The sequence below is a fragment of the Salvia hispanica genome, chromosome 2 (genome assembly GCF_029641045.1).
Source record: "Salvia hispanica isolate PSC_SH4W2 chromosome 2, Shi_PSC_v1, whole genome shotgun sequence".
NCBI lineage: Eukaryota > Viridiplantae > Streptophyta > Magnoliopsida > Lamiales > Lamiaceae > Salvia > Salvia hispanica.
Genome location: NC_142693.1, coordinates 23,126,590 through 23,145,208, shown reverse-complemented (window position 1 = coordinate 23,145,208; position 18,619 = coordinate 23,126,590). Strand labels below are relative to the sequence as shown.

Sequence of the window (18,619 nt, the reverse complement as noted above, 5' to 3'; positions counted from 1 at the left end):
TAATCTTTGTATCGAGTGAGAGTAATGAAATCCATGAGCCTACAGCGATCATGAGACCGACTAGATGGAAAGATTACGTGACCGTGACCAAGTAGGAAGATAAGATCGGATCCTGCTCCATTTGCAAGATGCGTTACCGATTCTAAAATTAGGTTCGTTTTCATGTTTATGTTTTCTTTGACTGTTCTTTCCCGATTCGTATCAAGAGAGTCCAACTCAAGACATATTATACATAATTACATATCCAAACATTATTGGATTAGTAAAATGCCAAGAAACCAATATGAACAAGAGAAAAGAGGGAAATTTTATTGATGAAAAAGCCTTATATAGATAGAGGCTTGGAAAGGTGTGGAGATATTTATTTCACACACTTTATTAACCGATACACAATCCGGCGATCGGAAAATCTAGCGAGAAATTCCCACGAAGTCAGTGAGCTGTAGGGATGTCGGCGCGGCCTGGGAGTAAACAACTGCCTGGTAGGTGGCGTTCGGGTTTATATCACCCCGGGCCGAGAACGACAGCCTGTAATTCACACCAGCCACCACCTGCGTCTCAGCCCTTGTCACGGAGTTCAAAGTCAAGGCCTTATTATTCTGTTTGTTGAATTCCGACACCGCGAATGTCGCCAGTATTAAATACTCCGGTGCACTTGGATCCTTGACCTCCGTCCAGCCACCGGCTATCCTACTCATTACCAAATAAAAAGTCGAGTATTAATGCATAATAATTGGTAAAGTAAGAAAATGATAGAAAAAAAAAGAAAAAAAGGGACCGAAGAAGAAGAGAATGGGTCCCACCTAAAAAAAAGTTTTCTAAGTGACAGACTAAAATGAATAAAGTTTTTTTTTTAAGGTACAGGTAAAGTAAAATTCAATATTTCATTCTTTATAACGAAACAATAAATAGTACTCCCTCCGTCCCAAGGAAGATGACCCCTTTCTTGGGCGGCACGGGATTTTATGCAACTTTATTTTGTGTGTTAAGTGGAGAGAGTAAAGTAAGAGAGAGTGAATAAAGTAGAGATAAAGGGATTTCCATTTTAAGTAATGAGTCATCTTGATTGGGACAAACCAAAAAGGAAAGTGGGTCATCTTCAATGGGACGGAGGGAGTACTACTAATGTTCTAAATTGTAGCACAAAGAGGCGCGCTTACGGGATTTTATCGGCCGCCATCGCGACCTTCGCGACGGACGACACTGCTGCTGCGCTAGCCGCAGCCAACATGAGGCCCCGTCTCGTGTTGCTGCTCTTCTCCACCGCCTTCTCCAAGTCCATCGAGGCCCTCACCGCCAGCTGGCTGGGACGGGTGGTGGCCGCGGCCGGCTTCGCGGCGACGGCGGCACCAAAGAACGAGGAGGTCATGGTCATGGATGATGCCATTGGGAATTGAAAGGTAATTTAGAAGTGAATGTGTTTGTGTACGTTGATTTTGTGATGAAATGTTTATGCTATATATAGAAGTGAATGTGTTTGTGTGTGTTGATTTTGTGAATGTGTTTGTGTGTGGCTCCATTTGTTTTGTGCCACGTGTGATGGAATATCTATGTTGTAGTTTTACATAATTGGTGGGGATTATTAGATTTTTTTTGTGAAATTGTCTCTACTCTACGCCTTTTGTAACACGTTTTTTTTGTTACGATTAATGCACCTTTTTTGAAATTGTGTCTACATTCTCACCTACTAACTTTATCTGTGTGGGAAAATTGTATCCAATAAATTTTTTTATGCTTATGTAAAAGAAGTCTTATTTATAAATTATTTTGTCAATGATATTTTTATTGTATTCTCCTTCTGCCCATATTTTTTTTGAGCAAGAAAATTAGGGAATAAATGTTAGTGGGTTAATTTCAGATTAATCACATTCCAAACGCATCTGAAAAAATCGATATACGATCTAATTTATTTTGACGATATTATTGTCTACACACGTTAGCTAGATATTAAAATTCTTACAACATGATATTAGACTAGCTACCAAATCACTTCAAATAGTACTCCATTAATCTATTAATTAATTTGGGATTAACACATATAGGAGAAATTATAAGAATAGAGAGTTAGGAGAAACGAGATTTGGCAATTTTGAGGAGATGGAAGAGAACCACAAATAATCGATAAATTATTTTATTCATTCATTATTCTTAATAATAATAAAGGACTACATATATTTCTAATATATGTGGTACAAAATGATAGGGAAATAAAACAAACTAGAGCAAATCAAAGCTTAACAACTTATGAAAATAAATAATAATATTTTTTATTCTAGATTCATGAAGAAAATTAGATGATGTGAAATAAATATTTGTATCACATATTCCTAATTGAAAAAAAAAATAGCACCATAATTTGTCATGGTAGTGGTGGAATGGTGGCGGAAGGAAGAAAGCTGGTTGTGGCTAAATGGTGGTTGATTTGTTACAATTATAATCGTTAGTAAAATTTGGCCAGAAAATTTTATTATTCACCTATTTCCTGCAAAAGTACCAAACAAATTTATTCATGGTAGCAGAAATCACATGCTATGTTTCGCCCTTACCATGGGAATAGATACTAGCAAGATCAATCCATTGAAAGCTACTACTCCCTAGTTTCTTTATAGTTGTCAATTTTACATTTCAAAACGTTTTTTTTTATGGTTGTGTCATTTCTCTTACGGTACTTCCTCCGTCTGCAAAAAGGAGTCTCATTTCTTTCCAGCACGTGTTTTAAGATATGTTAAGAAAAGTGGGTGGAAGAAAGTTAGTGAAATATGAGTTACACTTGTATATAATTAGTTTTAAATGATACGTGAATAAAATGAGTTGATGGAATATGAGGCCTTTTACTATTGATGATAATTATGAACTGGAATTCCTATTTGCGGACAGACCGAAATGGAAAAATGAAACTCTTGTTCACGGACAGAGGGAGTATAATTAACTCTTTTTCTTATAACTTCGTTCTTTCTACTTTATTCTATCTATTATATAATTTACTTTATTACATAAGCACCTAATTCACTAAATATCAATTTTTTAAAAACTCTGTGCTAAAACTTTAGTACATTATAGGAAAGTTAAATACAAACTACAACAATAGGCTTATATACGCTAGAGAAAGTGCTAAAATTAACTAATAAAAGGAGTAGCAATTTTAACTAATCTACCAAAACTCATTAACTACAATTTTACTTTTTAATTTGAACAAGTTAAACATCAATTAGAATTTGAAACTCATAATAATGTTGTAATGCTTACAAAATAAACCCAGTCCGACAGTTCAGACTAGATCAAATTTGGACCGGATTGGGTCCAAAGATAGGTTTGATGAAATTTTGGGTTGGATTCCATTTTCAGCCTGATGTATGTCAACCCGCCTAACCTAGCCCAATTTCTAGGAAAGCCCGACAATATCATATTGGACCGAATTTGTATTTTATCTGGGTAACAGTATTCAATCCATACATAATCCAGTGAAGTTATAATCCTCAAAAGAACTCAACATAAATTAATCTACTTAAATTTTGGTAACAACCCAATAATTCGCAAATCTGATTGAGTAAAATTAGTCAGGACGCCAAAGGTTGGTTCGGTACACATGTGGTCAAACCAAAAAAAGAAATACATTTTCATTTCATGTCCATCCATCTAAGGCAAATGGATCCAGTTTTTGCAAGACTACTCGTCAATTTGGGCCTAAAAAGAGCCAATTAAATTGATCCAGTTTTTGCAGAACTACTCCTCAATTGGGCTTGGACCCAATGTAACAGCCCAAAGGCCCACATTTTGGCACACATTTTTTTTCTCGTAGCAATAATATTTATAGATTCATTTAGCTTTCTAAATTTTTTATAGATAAGTGGACTAGCACAAACAATTCAAAATTTCAATCTTTATAATGCACCACAAATAGGTGCTTACGTGTTTTTATCGTCGGCCATCGCGACCTTCTCGACGGACAACACTACTGCTGCGCCCACTGCGGCCAACATGAGGCCCCGTCTAGTGTTGCTCCTCTTCTCCACCGCCTTCTTCAATTCCATCGAGGCCCATACAGCCAGCGGGCTGCAAGGGGTGGTGGCCGCGGCCGGCTTCGCGGCGACGGCGCCACCAGAGCCCAAAGCGGTCATGGTCAAGGATGATGCCATTTGGAATTGATAATGATAGGTATTTTACAATTGTATGTGTATGTGTATGTGTGTGTGTGTGTTGATTTTATCATTAACTGTTTACTACTACTAGGTTATATTTAGAAGTTGGATTTCAAGCAATTGTGATTCGTTTATTTTATCCGGAAAAAGTGAGGTGGCTCCACTTGTGTTGTGCCACGTGTGATGGAATAAATTATTGGTGTACCTCATTTGTCTATACTAAATTTTTGTATGGATATACACATTTTGTAAGACGTTTTGTTTTGTAACTAATGCACCTTTTCTGAAATTGTGTCTGCATTCTGTAGGGAAATTGTCTCCACTCAATTTTTGTACTGTTTATTTATGAATTATAGAATGCCTATGATATTTTTTTTTTCTATTCTCCTTTCGCTAATAGTTTTTTAGTACGAAAATTAACGATTTTTAGTATATTAATTGGAGTGAAAATAGAATAAAAGAGGAAATGAAGAGTAGATAATAAGAGATACTAGTAAAGTAGCAATAATGGTAAAATAAGAAAGAGAATAAAGTAAATGAGATTACATGTATTGAATTTTTTTACTGTAGTGGGACGGATGGAACATTTAATTTTTAATAATTGTGTGAAATGTTATACTATTACAACTATATGTGGTTCGACTCTCTGAATAATGACTTGAAAAAAAACCAACAACTAAAATAAACTTTAGAAAATAAATATGAATCTAATCTACGTCTCAAATAATAAAAAGATTACAATGATCACGATCTATATCTAGAGCTATAATCTTTGTATCGGGTGAGAGCAATGAAATCCATGAGCCGGCACCCAAAACTTGCGATCAAGAGACCGCCAAGATGGAATGATTATGTGACCAAGTCGGAAGATAGATCGAATCTTGCTCCATCCGCAAGATTCATTATCGCACGAGTCTAAAATTAGGTTTAATTTCATGTTTATGTTACGTAGAGAGTCCAACTCAAGACATATCATACATATCCCAACACTATTGGATAAGTAAAATTGGAAGAAACCTATATGAACAAGAGAAAAGAGGGAAATTTTATTGATGAAAAAGCCTTATATAGAGGCTTGGAAAGGTGTGGAGATATTTATTTCACACACTTTATTAACCGATACACAATCTGGCGATCGGAAAATCTAGCGAGAAATTCCCACGAAGTCAGTGAGCTGTAGGGATGTCGGCGCGGCCTGGGAGTAAACAACTGCCTGGTAGGTGGCGTTCGGGTTTATATCACCCCGGGCCGAGAATGACAGCCTGTAATTCACACCAGCCACCACCTGCGTCTCAGCCCTTGTCACGGAGTTCAAAGTCAATGCCTTATTGTTCTGCTTGTTGTATTCCGACACCGCGAATGTCGCCAGTATTAAATACTCCGGTGCACTTGGATCGGGGACCGGCGTATACCCGCCGTCTTTCCTACTCATCACCAAATTAAAAAGTGGAGTATATTGTTGAGATCAGTTTAGATGAATATAAATAATAATAATATAAACAATTCAATATTTATAATGAACCATACGTGTCAGCCGTAGCAGCTTTTGCGACGGATGATGCTGCTACTGCGGCCATCCCTGCCAAGACGAGGCCCCGCCTCGTGTTGGTGGTCTCAGCCGCCACCGCCACCGCCTTCTCCAAGTCCATCGAGGCCCTCACTGCCAGCTGGCTGCGATGTGTGGTGACCGCGGCCGGCTTGGCGGTGATGGCGCCACCAAAGAACGAGGAGGTCATGGTCATGGATGATGCCATTGGGAATATTTGATATATAGGCAGTTTAGAAGTGACTGTGTTTGTGTGTGTTGATTTTGTGATGAAATGTTTATATATGCTATATATAGAAGTTGGTTTGAATGTAAATGTTACTCCCTCCGTTCCTATATAGCTGAGTTTTATTCTTTTTTGAGTTATGCCATTATAGATGAGTTATTTCCTTTTTCAGCAAAATGTATTTTATTATCTATTACTTTACCCTCTCTTCCTTTCTCAATCTTTTCCTTTCTACTTTATTCTCTTTTTATTTAACATAATTAAAACCATTTTTATATTGAAAAGAAATACATCTGCTGCAAGGGACCAAGGGAGTACATTCTATCCGGAAAAGTGAGGTGGATCCAGTTGTATTGTGCCACTGGGAAGGAATATCAAAGTTGTAGCGATATATAATTGTCTCTACTCAACACCTTTTGCAACACGTTTTTTTGTTATGATTAATGCACCTTTTTTGAAATTGTGTCTACATTCTCATCTACTAACTTTATCTGTGTGGGAAAATTGTCTCCACTAAATTTTTTTATGCTTATATAAAATACGTCTTATTTATAAATTATTATTGTCAATGATATTTTTATTGTATTCTCCTTCTGCCCATATTTCTTTTTAGCAAGAAAATTAGGGAATAAATGTTTAGTGGGTTAATTTCAGATTAATCTCATTCCAAACGCAACTAAAATGTCGAGATACAATCTAATTTATTTTGACGATACTATTGTCTACACACGTTAGCTAAATATTGAATTTCTTACAACATGATGTTAGACTAGCTACCAAATCACTTCAAATAGTACTCCATTAATCTATTAATTTGGGATTAACACATATAAGAGAAATTATAAGAATAGGACGAAAGAGATTCGGCAATTTTGAGGAGATGGAAGAGAACCGCAGAATGATCGATAAATTATTTTATTCATTCATTATTCTTAATAATAATAATAAAAGACTCTACATATATTTCTAATATATGTGGTACAAAATTATTGGGAAATAAAACAAACTAGAGCAAATCAAAGCTTAACAACTTATGAAAATAAATAATAATAATAATTATTATATTCTAGATTCATGAAGAAAATTAGATGATGTGAAATAAATATTTGTATCATATATTCCTAATTAAAAACCATGTCATGGTAGTGGTGGAATGGTGGCGGAAGGAAGAAAGCTGGTTGTGGCTAAATGTTGGTTGAGTTGTGGCAATTATAATTATTAGTAAAATTTGGCCAGAAAATTTTATTATTCACCTATTTCCTGCAAAAGTACCAAACAAATTTATTGATGGTAGCAGAAATCACATGCTATGGTTCGTCCTTACCATGGGAATAGATACTAGCAAGATTAATCTATTGAAAACTATGCTCCCTAGTTTCTTCATAGTTGTCAATTTTACATTTCAAAACCTTTTTTTTTATGGTTGTGTCATTTCTGTGTTATGGTACTTCCTACGTCCCTAAATAGGAGTCTCATTTTTTTCGTCACGTATTTTAAGAAATGTTAAGAAAAGTGGTGGAAGAAAGTTAGTGGGATATGCGTCTCATTTGTATATACTTATTAGTTTTAAATGATACGTGAGTGGAATGAGTTGGTGGAATGTGGATCCTTTTACTATTGATGATAATTATGAACCGGGATTCCCATTCGCGGACAGAACAAAATGGAAAAATGGAACTCTTGTCCGCGGACAGAGGGAGTAATAATTAACTCATTTTTTTATAACTTCATTCTCTCTATTTTATTCTATCTATTACATAATTTACTTTATTACATAACCACCTCATTCACTAAATATCCATTTTTAAAACTATGTGGTTAAAAGAAATGTTTAAACTATGTAAGAATGAATGAAGTACATTGTAGGAAAGTTATAGACATACTACAACAATAGCCTTATAGGCTAGAGAATGTGCTAAAATTATCTAATAAAAGGAGTAGCAACTTTAACTAAGCTACCAAAACTCACTAACTACAATTTTACTTTTCAATTTTAACAAGTTAAACATCAATTAGAATTTGAAAACTCATAATAATGTTGTAATGGCTTACAAAATAAACCCAGTCTGATAATTTGGACTGGATTGGGTCCAAAGATTTAGGCTTGATGAAAATTTGGGTTGGATTCCATTTTCAGCAAGATGTATTTTCAACCTGCCTAACCTAGCCCGATTTCTAGGAAAGCCTGACAATATATCGGGCCGAATTTGTATTTTATCTGGGTAACATTATTCAATCCATATATAATCCAGTGAAGTTATAATCCTCAAAAGAACTCAACATAAATTAATCTACTTAGATTTTGTAACAATCCAATAATCTGCAAACCCGATCGAGCAGAATTAGTCAGAACGCCAAAGGTGAGTTCGGTACACCCATGGCCAAACCAAAAAAAAGAAATACATTTTCATTTCATGTCCATCCATCTAAGGCAAATGGATCCAGTTTTTGCAAGACTACTCGTCAATTTGGGCCTAAATAAGAGCCAATTAAATTGATCCAGTTTTTGCAGGCCTACTCTTCTACTTGGCTTGGGCCCAATGTATTAGCCCAAAGGCCCACATTTCGGTACACATTTTTTTCTCGTAGCAATAATATTTATAGATTCATTTAGCTTGCTAAATTTTATTAAAACTGTTTTAATAAAAGCCCGACCAAAGTTAATTGAGTTCTGGTTAAGCACGCCAGCTGTTCAATGAAATTCCTAAAGGAAATTATCGAACGTAATAATTGGGTTAGGAATAATTTAACAGAAATTTATCAAAAAGAGTTGAATGGTAGGAGATGAATTTTAGATAATATTTCAGCAATCCAAACTACATTCTCACCTACTAACTAGGAGAGGTTTTTCTGTCTCTACTCAATTTTTGTATGTTTATATAAAACTAGTCTTTTTTATAAATTATCGATTGTCTATGATATTTTTATTGCATTCTCTTATGCTTATATATTTCTTTGAGTTGAAGATTATGGAATAAATGTTTAGTGCATGATTGAATAAAGGCCAAATAAGAGAGAATTAAGAGAGAATTGGAGTGAAAATAAAATATAGAGGAAATAAAATAAATAAGTACTTAAGAGAGATTAAAGTAGCACATGATTGAATAAAGGCCAAATAAGAGAGAATTAAGTAAATGAAATTAAAATATATTGAACATTTTCAAAATTAACTAAACTGCAGTGGAACAACTCAATTGTAGTGGATCAAAGGGCATATTTATTAATTAAGATAATAATGTGAAATAATACACTCTCTCCGTTTATTCTATCCAAAAAAGGTGAGGTAGCCAGCGCTCCAATTGCTTTGTGCCAAGTGTGATGGTATACCTAATTAAATTGGATTAAATAATTGGCGTTCCTCATTTGTTATGGTGGGGCTTGATTGATTTTTTTTTTTAAATTGTCTCTACTCAATTTTTGTATGGAAATACACCTTTTGTAACTTGTTTTTGTTGTGATTTCAACATTGTCATGTAACTAACTAGGAGACGTTTTATATGTGTGGGAAATGGTCTCCACTCAATTTTTGTATGTTTATCCAAAAGAATTCATATTTATAAATTATAGATTGTCTATGATATTTTTATTGTATTCTCATTCTGTATGAAGATTAGGGAATAAATGTTTAGTGGGTTATTAGGAGTGGAAAGAGAGAAATAGATAAGTACTACTTAAAGAGATAATAAAGCAGGAGTTGACTGGATAATATTTAAAGTAAAAAAATAATAAATCAAATAAGATTGAATGTATGGAAATTTTGCAAGATTTAACTCAATTGCAATGGAACAACTAAATTGTAATAGGACAAAGGGAACCTTTGCTTGAGTTTGGTGCCCCTTGCACAGCGGAAGACTTGTACAAAACAAATAAATCAGATAAGGATCTATTTGACCGATTATGCGATTAATCAATTCACATGCTAAACAGATAATTGCATGCTAGAACGCAAACAATTCATGCTCATAGAAAATAAATCCAAAAACAGGTATTCTATGGTTAAGGGTTACCGATTTGATTCTTCAAAGAATCGTCGATTGCTCGCGCCTTCTCCACATGATGATCTTCAATACTAGACCATGGATCTTCTCTCTGGTTCCCGAACTGTATCTCGACATCAGGGTGGGCTGATCTTATCAAAATACTAGGACTCGAATAAAGAAGACAGAAGAAATCCTTTTGGGAAAAGGAGTGGAATTCGAAAATTCCTACAACTGGGGAAGCTGAAATTTTCGAAAATTACAAATAATGAAAATTATGTTTTTTTTGTCTCCTTTATTCTCCTATTTATATTAAGTTCCTTATGGGCCCAGACAGGGATCTATGGAAGGTTTTGGATATGGGCTCGCCCAATTAGCTTTTTACTAATTAAATTGAACCCACAATTTAATACAAGCTTATATTGGAATATTACGAGCAGCCACTACAGAAGTAATATTGAACTCTCCCCATCCAAATCCGAAATTATAAGTAATCCAGGTTTCCACTTTGTTTATTATTTATTTCCCGCGCTTAAGATATAAATGTCCATTAATTAATTAATGTCTGCTATGGACTTAATTAATTAATATCTTATTAATTTCAAGAGTGGACTTAGCAAGAAACATTTATTTATTATTCATAGAGTAATAAAACTCCAACTGGCCAGTTTTCCGAATAATAAAACCTTGTTCAAGCTCCTCTTGAGGACATTATCAAACGAGACTCACCTCGTGCACGATTCAACATAATAGCAATCCTAGCACCGCTAGATATTAATCACCACTACCCCAATATATCAGGATTATTGGGTTGCGAAAAACCCGCACCATTTGATAAGTCAAAGTAGTGCATAATCAATACTGTATGCTCAATGCTAACATATGTAGATTAAGAAATAGTATTTTATCAAGACCTAATCTTTCAGTAGATAGCATAAAGACACGTCTTGCTGTTAGATCCGTTCAGTGCTATACCACACCAATGTCATCTTATTTCAGTAAGGCTTAGAAATATGCGGACTGACATTGCAACCTTTCACGATAGGTAGCCAAAGCCTATCTAGGTTGTGAAATTCTTCTTTTTCTTTTGCAAAGCATTGCATAGATCTGACCGTGTTACCTTAAAGTGGACGACGCCCACAACCGGTCTACTAAGCAAAAGACTTAGACTTTGTTTACTTCTTATGCATTTAAATGTTTGTAAAACATCTTATAAATGCACAAGCAAACACAATGTAATAATAATAGTGATTCTATTCGTGCGAGACTGCTCGAATAATACTGAATCGGGTTAAAGGTGGATTGTAGAGTTTTACGTATACAAGCAAGATTCTATTCGCGCGAAACTTGCTCGAAACATGCTTTTCAGTATACCAAACCTAACAACCTTCACTTTAAAGATACTTCTGTGAAAAAATATACTCCCTGCGTCCCATTTTAGGAGTCCCAGTTGAGTTCGACATGAGTTTTAAGAAATGTAAAGGAAAGTTGATGAAAAAGATAGTGAAATGTGAGTCCTACTTTTTTATATTAGTTTTATAATAAAATGTGAGTGGAAAAAGGTTAGAGGAATTTGGGGCCTAATACCATATATGGAATAATCCAGCCGGGACTCTTAAAGTGGGACATAAAAAAATGGTAAATCAGGACTCCTAAAGTGGGACGGAGGGAGTACTATTACAACCATATATATGCGGTTGAACTCTTTTGATATGACTCATGAAAGAACCGAAAAAAAACCCAAAGAGAATAAATACGAATCTAATGATCATGATCTCTATCTAGAGCCATAATCTTTGTATCGAGTGAGAGCAATGAAATCCATGAGCCGGCCCAAGCATGCGATAGATCACGTGACCATGTAGGAAGATAAGATCGATTCTTGCTCTATCCGAAAGATTTATTATCTAGTCTAACTGCTAGATTAATGTCACATGTCATCTAATAATGTAGATTATTAGTCTAATAATAACTTAGCTTATAATGTACTATTTTAGTAAAATAATGTAGTAGCATTTTAGTGTAATAATGTAGTTTATCACAACCATCCAATTCAAGGATCTGAGGGTTGCGATATATGTTGTGTTGATACTAAGGAGGTGTAAGAACCCTAATACACCCCGATAGAATAATACACTGTTCTTATATGACCATCATATACGAGTATATTTTACTCAAGTATAATTGTTTGAAATAATATAATTTCTTAGTGTTAACTTCGCCATTAAATAAATAATTCACATTTCCACATGAATTTAACGCACATTCTCACAGTATTTGCTATTAGTGCAACCTCAACTTTATTCAAAGTCAAAACTTTGAATCCGAGCCAGTCAAATATGAGACATTTATTAATGGACGAATGGACTACAATAAAAGGCCTTATACAAAGGCTAACAAAAGTGCTTAACTACTGGAGATAGCTTTTTCACACACTTTAATAATTGAGATACTCTATTGCTTTTAGGACTCCACCAGCACTTTATCACGACTCCAAGATAGTGAAAATTACGGTTCCAGGCTCGTCCAGCGATAAGACAGTTGCGATGTACTTCTTGGGGGGGCCTAAACCTTCCCTAGCCGAGATCTCGATTCTGTAAAACCCACTAATGGTCTCCAGCTTGTCAGCTTATAACACAGACACAAATGTCAAGAGCTTCGGCTCCAGAATGTCGGGGTCCGACTCCAAAATCTTTTTGTTGTATTCCGACACCGTGAATCTTGCGAATGCAATAATGTCAGTGTACTAGGATTGACGGGGGTCAGCGCCTTGAGGTCGGGAGTCAGCGCCTTGAGGTCGGGGGTAACACTACCCATCATCAAATAAAAAGGATTTTTCAAAGAATAGTTCATAGAGAAAAAAATGATTCAATATTTCAATCTTTATAATAAAGTGAACCACTATAAACAATTATACTTCCTCCTGTCACTATTAAATATCTTATAATTTCTTATTTGGACAGTTTTTATGAATATCTCATTTTACTATTTTAAATAAGTAGACCCCAACTTTCACTACAAAAAAAAAGCTAGATAGTGACGGAAATTAGTGACGGCGGCTGCTAGCTTAGTGACGGAAAAAGCTTCAGTCAAAAATAGTGGCAGATTATTCCGTCACTAAAACAAAGCAGTCATCTATATTTTCCGTCACTAAATCCATTTTCTGTCACTATTAGTGACTGACGCTTTTTCTGTCACTATTGTTGAGCTAGCAGCCACCGTCACTAATTTCCGTCACTACCTAGCATTTTTTTTGTAGTGTTTTGAAATTGTGTCTACATTCTCATCTACTAACTTTATCTGTGTGGGAAAATTGTCTCCACTAAATTTGTTTATGCTTATATGAAAGAAGTCTTATTTATAAATTATTTTGTCAATGATATTTTTATTGTATTCTCCTTCTACTCATATTTCTTTTGAGCAAGAAAATTAGGAGAAAAAATTTAATGGTCTAGGTATACCATGTTGGCATGATTACATGGTACGTTTCACTAATAACAATTTGACATATGGAATTGTAGAAGATTTACTTTCAATTTAATATTCATATTAAATGTAGATTCACTTCTAAATTTCTAATATGGAAACATTTTTTTTTTACCTCCTATACTATATTTATACACACACATTCATTTATGCAATATAACCGCATATGTGACGAATTGTAATAATCTAAAATGGAGTATTTATATTGTGCCATTAATTTGAAAATTATATGAAATTGCTTTCTCTCTTATTATATGCAGTATATAAATGTGTGAAAAATGAGAATTAAAAAGTATGATCATAGTTTAAATTTGTTGCTTTTATAACTTAAATTTTTTAGCATTCCATATTGATATTAATATATAAAAATTATACAATTTAGCTCTTATTTTATTTATCATTGCATCATTAGTTAAATGAAAATTATATAGTTTAGCTCTTATAATTTTATTTTAATCGTTGCACATCATTAATTAAAAGTAAATTATATAGATTAGCTCTTGTTTTATTTTTATCATTGCTCATCATTTATTAAATGAATTATTATTATGTTATTCAAAAATAGTGTAGCTCCTTGCGTAGTAAGTACTCTTGTATGTAAGATAATTATACATGGATGGATGTATCAATATTATATATGGAAAGTTTAACAATTACCATATATTAAAATTGTTTATTTTTCCATTAAAGATTGTGTCTCATTAGTTAGAGTATGACATGGATCTACTTCCACTTGTTAAAATATTGTTTGCCGGACATACCATGTCATCGTGCCAACATGGTATGCCTGGACCGCTGAATTTTTTCTCGAAAATTAGGGAATAAATGTTTAGTGGCTTAATTTCAGATTAACCACATTCCATACGCAACTGAATAAATCGAGATACAATCTAATTTATTTTGACGATACTATTGTCCACACACTTTAGTTAAATATTTCACTTACAGGATTTTATCGGCCGCCATCGCGACATTCGCGACGGACGACACTGCTGCTTCGCCAGCCGCGGCCAACATGAGGCCCCGTCTTGTGTTGTTGCTCTTCTCCGCTGCCTTCTCCAAGTCCATGGAGGCCCTCACCGCCAGCTGGCTATGACGAGTAGTGGCCGCGGCCGGCTTCGCGGCGACGGCGCCACCAAAGAGCGAGGAGGTCATGGTCAAGGATGATGCCATTGGGAATTGATAGGTAATTTATAAGTGAATGTGTTTGTGTATGTTGATTTTGTGATTAAATGTGTATGCTATATATAGAAGTTGGTTGGAATGTACTTTCTCCGGCCCATAACAAGAGTCATGTTTTGTTAATTCTGTTCGTCTCACAATAAGAGTTATTTCACTTTTATCATAAATGGTAAGTAGACTCCACATTCCAATAACTTATTTCACTCACATTTTAGTATAAAAGTATATATAATTGATACTCATATTCCACTAATTATTCAATTCACTTTTCTTTACATTTTTAAAACTCGTGTCATAACTAAATATGACTTCTATTTCGGGAGGGAGGGAGTAAATGTTACTCCCTCCGTCCTGCTTGAGATGACACGTTTTCCTTTTTAGTTTGTCTCAACTAAGATGACACATTTTCTTTTTTCGAAAACTTTCTGTCTCTAATTAATACATTCAAATACTTTTTCTCTCTCCTATTAAAATGTCCATCTTTCTTTATCTCTCTACTTGAATACTTGCATCCACTTTTTCTCTCTCTAATTAATCACATTAACCAATAACTCCTAAAATCTCGTGCCGACTAAGAAATGTGTCATCTTAGCCGGGATGGAGGGAGTAGTACATTCTATCCGAAAAAGTGAGGTGGCTCCAGCCTCCAGTTGTTTTGTGCCACGTGTGATGGAATATCTAAGTTGTAGCGATAAATAATTGGGTTTCCTAATTTGTTATGGTGGGGCTTATTAGATTTTTTTTTTGTGAAAGGCGATAAATAGTTGGATTTCCTAATTTGTTATGGTGGGGCTTATTAGATTTTTTTTTGAAAGGCGATAAATAATTGGGTTTCCTAATTTGTTATGGTGGGGCTTATTAGATTTTTTTTTTGAAATTGTCTCTACTCTACACCTTTTGTAACACGTTTTTTTGTTGTGATTAATGCACCTTTTTTGAAATTGTGTCTACATTCTCACCTATCTGTGTGTGGGAAAATTGTCTCCACAAAATTTTGTTATGTTTATATAAAAAAAGTCTTATTTATAAATTATTATTCTCAATTACTATATTTTTATTGTATTCCCCTTCTGCTCATATTTCTTTTGAGAAAGGAAATTAGGGAATAAATGTTTAGTGGCTTCATTTCAGATTAATCACATTCCAAACGCAACTGAATAAATCGAGATACAATCTAATTTATTTTGACGATACTATTGTCTACACACATTGGCTAAATATTAAAATTCTTACAACATGAGTATTAGACTAGCTACCAAATCACTCCCATATAGTACTTATTAATCTATTAATTTGGGATTAACACATATAAGAGAAATTATAAGAATTGAGAGTAGGAGAAAAGAGATTTGAAAATTTTAAGGAGATGGAAGAGAACCACAGAATGATCGATAAATTATTTTATTCATTCATTATTCTTAGTAATAATAAAAGACTACTTATATTTCTAATATATATGGTACAAAATGATAGGGAAATAAAACAAACTAGAGCAAATCAAAGCTTAACAACTTATGAAAATATATAATACTCCCTCTGTCCCAAGGAAGATGACCCATTTCTTGGACGACACGGGAGTTTATGCAGTTATATTTTGTGTGGTAAGAGGAGAGAGTAAAGTAAGAGAGATGGAATAAAGTAGAGATAAAAGTGTTTCCATTTTAAGTAATGGATCATCTTGATTGGGACAAACCAAAAAGAAAAGTGGGTCATCTTCAATGGAACAGAGGGATTAATAATTATATCCTAGATTCATGAAGAAACTTAGATGATGTGAAACAAATATTTGTATCACATATTCCTAATTGAAAAAAATAGCACCATAATTTGTCATGGTAGTGGTGGAATGGCGGTGGAAGGAAGAAAGCTGGTTGTGGCTATTATAATTGTTAGTAAAATTTGGCCAGAAAATTTTATTATTCACCTATTTCCTGCAAAAGTACCAAACAAATTTATTGATGGTAGCAGAAATCACATGCTATGTTTCGCCCTTACCATGGAATAGAAACAAGCAAGATTAATCTATTGAAAGCTACTACTCCCTAGTTTCTTCATAATATTGTCAATTTTACATTTCAAAACGTTTTTCTTATGGTTGTGTCATTTCTGTTATGGTACTTCCTCTGTCCACAAACAAAAGTCTAATTTCTTTCTGGTACGTATTTTAGGAGATGTTAAGAAAAGTTGGTGAAAGAAAGTTAGTAGAATATGAGTCTCACTTGTATATATTATTTTTAAATGATACGTGAGAATGAGTTGGTGGAATGTGAGGTCTTTTACTATTGATGATAATTATGAATCAGGATTCCTTTTCGCGGACAGACCAAAATGAAAAAAATGAAACTCTTTTTCGCGTTCAGGGGGAGTATAATTAACGCATTTTTTTATAACTTCATTTTCTCTACTTTATTCTATCTACTGTATAATTTACTTTATTACATAACCATCTAATTCACTAAATATCCATTTCTTAACTCTGCTAAAAGGAAATATTTAAACTATGAAAGAACGGATGTAGTAGTACATTGGAGGAAAGTCATATACAAACTACAACAATAGCCTTATAGACTAGAGAAAGTGCTAAAATTAACTAATAAAAGGAGTAGCAACTTTAACTAATCTACCAAACCTCACTAACTACAATTTTACTTTAACAAGTTAAACATCAATTAGAATTTGAAAACTCATAAATTCATAATAACGTTGTAATGGCTTACAAAATAAACCTAGTCCGATAGTTCAGACTAGATCAAATTTGGACTGGATTGGGTCCAAACATTTAGGCTTGATGAAATTTTGGGTTGGATTCCATTTTCAGCTCGATGTATTTTCAACCCGCCTAACCGAGCCCGATTTCTAGGAAAGCATCGGGCCGAGTTTGTCTGGGTTTGCAATATTAAAGATATCATAAAAATATATCAATTCATTGAATATATAGGACTATAGAAACTTTAATACTCCTTTTTGCAAGACTACTTGTCAATTTGGGCCTAAAAAGAGCCAATTAAATCCAGTTTTTGCACGACTACTCCTTAACTTGGGCTTGAGCCCAATGTAATAGCCCAAAGTGCCCACATTTTGGCACATACACATTTTTTTTCTCGTAGCAATAATTTTCTTAGTTTCATTTAGCTTGCTTAGTTTTATTAAAACATTTTTTAATAAAAGCCCTACCAATGTTAATTGAGCTCTGCTAAGCACGCCAGCTGTTCCAATGAAATTCCCGAAGGAAACTGTCGAACTCAAATGAAATAGATAAATAGCACGTGATTGAATAAAGACAACGTAAAAAGGAGAATAAAGTAAACAAAATTGCATGTATTGAAACTACAATGGAACGAATCAATTGTAGTAGGACGGAGGGAACATTTAATTTAAGATAATTTTGTGAAATAATACACTCCGAAATACAATTGAGGTGGCTCCAATTGTTTTGTGCCACGTGCCACTACAAAAAAAACACTGTTTTCCGACCAACACTTGCCAAGCACCTTACTTGTGCTCGGAAACTACCGAGCACTTTTACCATTGCTCGGAAAATACCGAGCACTTTTACCTTTGCTCGCAAAACTACCGAGCATATTTGCTTGTGCTCGGCAAACCAACGATTAGCTCTTACTTGTGCTCGGAAACTACCGAGCACTTTTACCTTTGCTCGCAAAACTACCGAGCATATTTGCTTGTGCTCGGCAAACCAACGATTAGCTCTTACTTGTGCTCGGAAACTACCGAGCACTTTTACCTTTGCTCGCAAAACTACCGAGCATATTTGCTTATGCTCGGCAAACCAACGATTAGCTTTACTTGTGCTCGGAAACTACCGAGCACTTTTACCATTGCTCGGAAACTACCGAGCATATTTGCTTGTGCTCGGCAAACCAACGATTAGCTCTTACTTGTGCTCGGCAACCCAGCGAGCACTTTTAACTGTGCTCGGAAAATTCCGACCACTTCTACTTGTGCTCAGCACAAAGCAAGCACATTTAGTTGTGCTCGGAAATTTGTAATATAGAATAAAATGGCAACACTATTTCAAAAACTACAAGTATAGAAGAGAATGAAG

The 18,619-nt window shown here is 34.5% G+C and overlaps 2 protein-coding genes and 1 long non-coding RNA gene across 3 annotated transcripts; all 3 read right to left on the bottom strand.

The window, feature by feature from the left end:
• Positions 1–284: 284 nt before the first annotated feature.
• Positions 285–1,440, bottom strand: LOC125217671 (cysteine proteinase inhibitor 8-like). The gene is made up of 2 exons (XM_048119194.2): positions 1,161–1,440; positions 285–690 (listed from the first exon to the last, which is right to left on the bottom strand). Exons 1-2 carry the CDS (start codon positions 1,385–1,387, stop codon positions 411–413), a joined length of 507 nt encoding a protein of 168 aa, XP_047975151.1. The 5' UTR covers positions 1,388–1,440; the 3' UTR covers positions 285–410.
• Positions 1,441–5,161: 3,721 nt separating this feature from the next.
• Positions 5,162–5,961, bottom strand: LOC125216357 (cysteine proteinase inhibitor 5-like). Its single transcript, XM_048118049.2, has 2 exons — positions 5,667–5,961; positions 5,162–5,563 (listed from the first exon to the last, which is right to left on the bottom strand). Exons 1-2 carry the CDS (start codon positions 5,891–5,893, stop codon positions 5,284–5,286), a joined length of 507 nt encoding a protein of 168 aa, XP_047974006.1. The 5' UTR covers positions 5,894–5,961; the 3' UTR covers positions 5,162–5,283.
• Positions 5,962–12,211: 6,250 nt separating this feature from the next.
• LOC125216709 (uncharacterized) lies at positions 12,212–14,582 on the bottom strand. Its single transcript, XR_016135322.1, has 2 exons — positions 14,321–14,582; positions 12,212–12,697 (listed from the first exon to the last, which is right to left on the bottom strand). It is a non-coding gene; the product is annotated as an uncharacterized LOC125216709 (long non-coding RNA).
• Positions 14,583–18,619: the final 4,037 nt, after the last annotated feature.

Bases quoted from the DNA above. Each gene is read 5' to 3' on its own strand.
- LOC125216357 (XM_048118049.2), bottom strand. From the start codon at position 5,893: ATGGCATCATCCATGACCATGACCTCCTCGTTCTTTGGTGGCGCCATC. The intron at 5,564-5,666 runs GTATGGTTCATT...GGTGATGAGTAG, and splicing joins AAAGCTGCTACGGCTGACAC to GAAAGACGGCGGGTATACGC.
- LOC125217671 (XM_048119194.2), bottom strand. From the start codon at position 1,387: ATGGCATCATCCATGACCATGACCTCCTCGTTCTTTGGTGCCGCCGTC. The intron at 691-1,160 runs GTAAGCGCGCCT...GGTAATGAGTAG, and splicing joins ATGGCGGCCGATAAAATCCC to GATAGCCGGTGGCTGGACGG.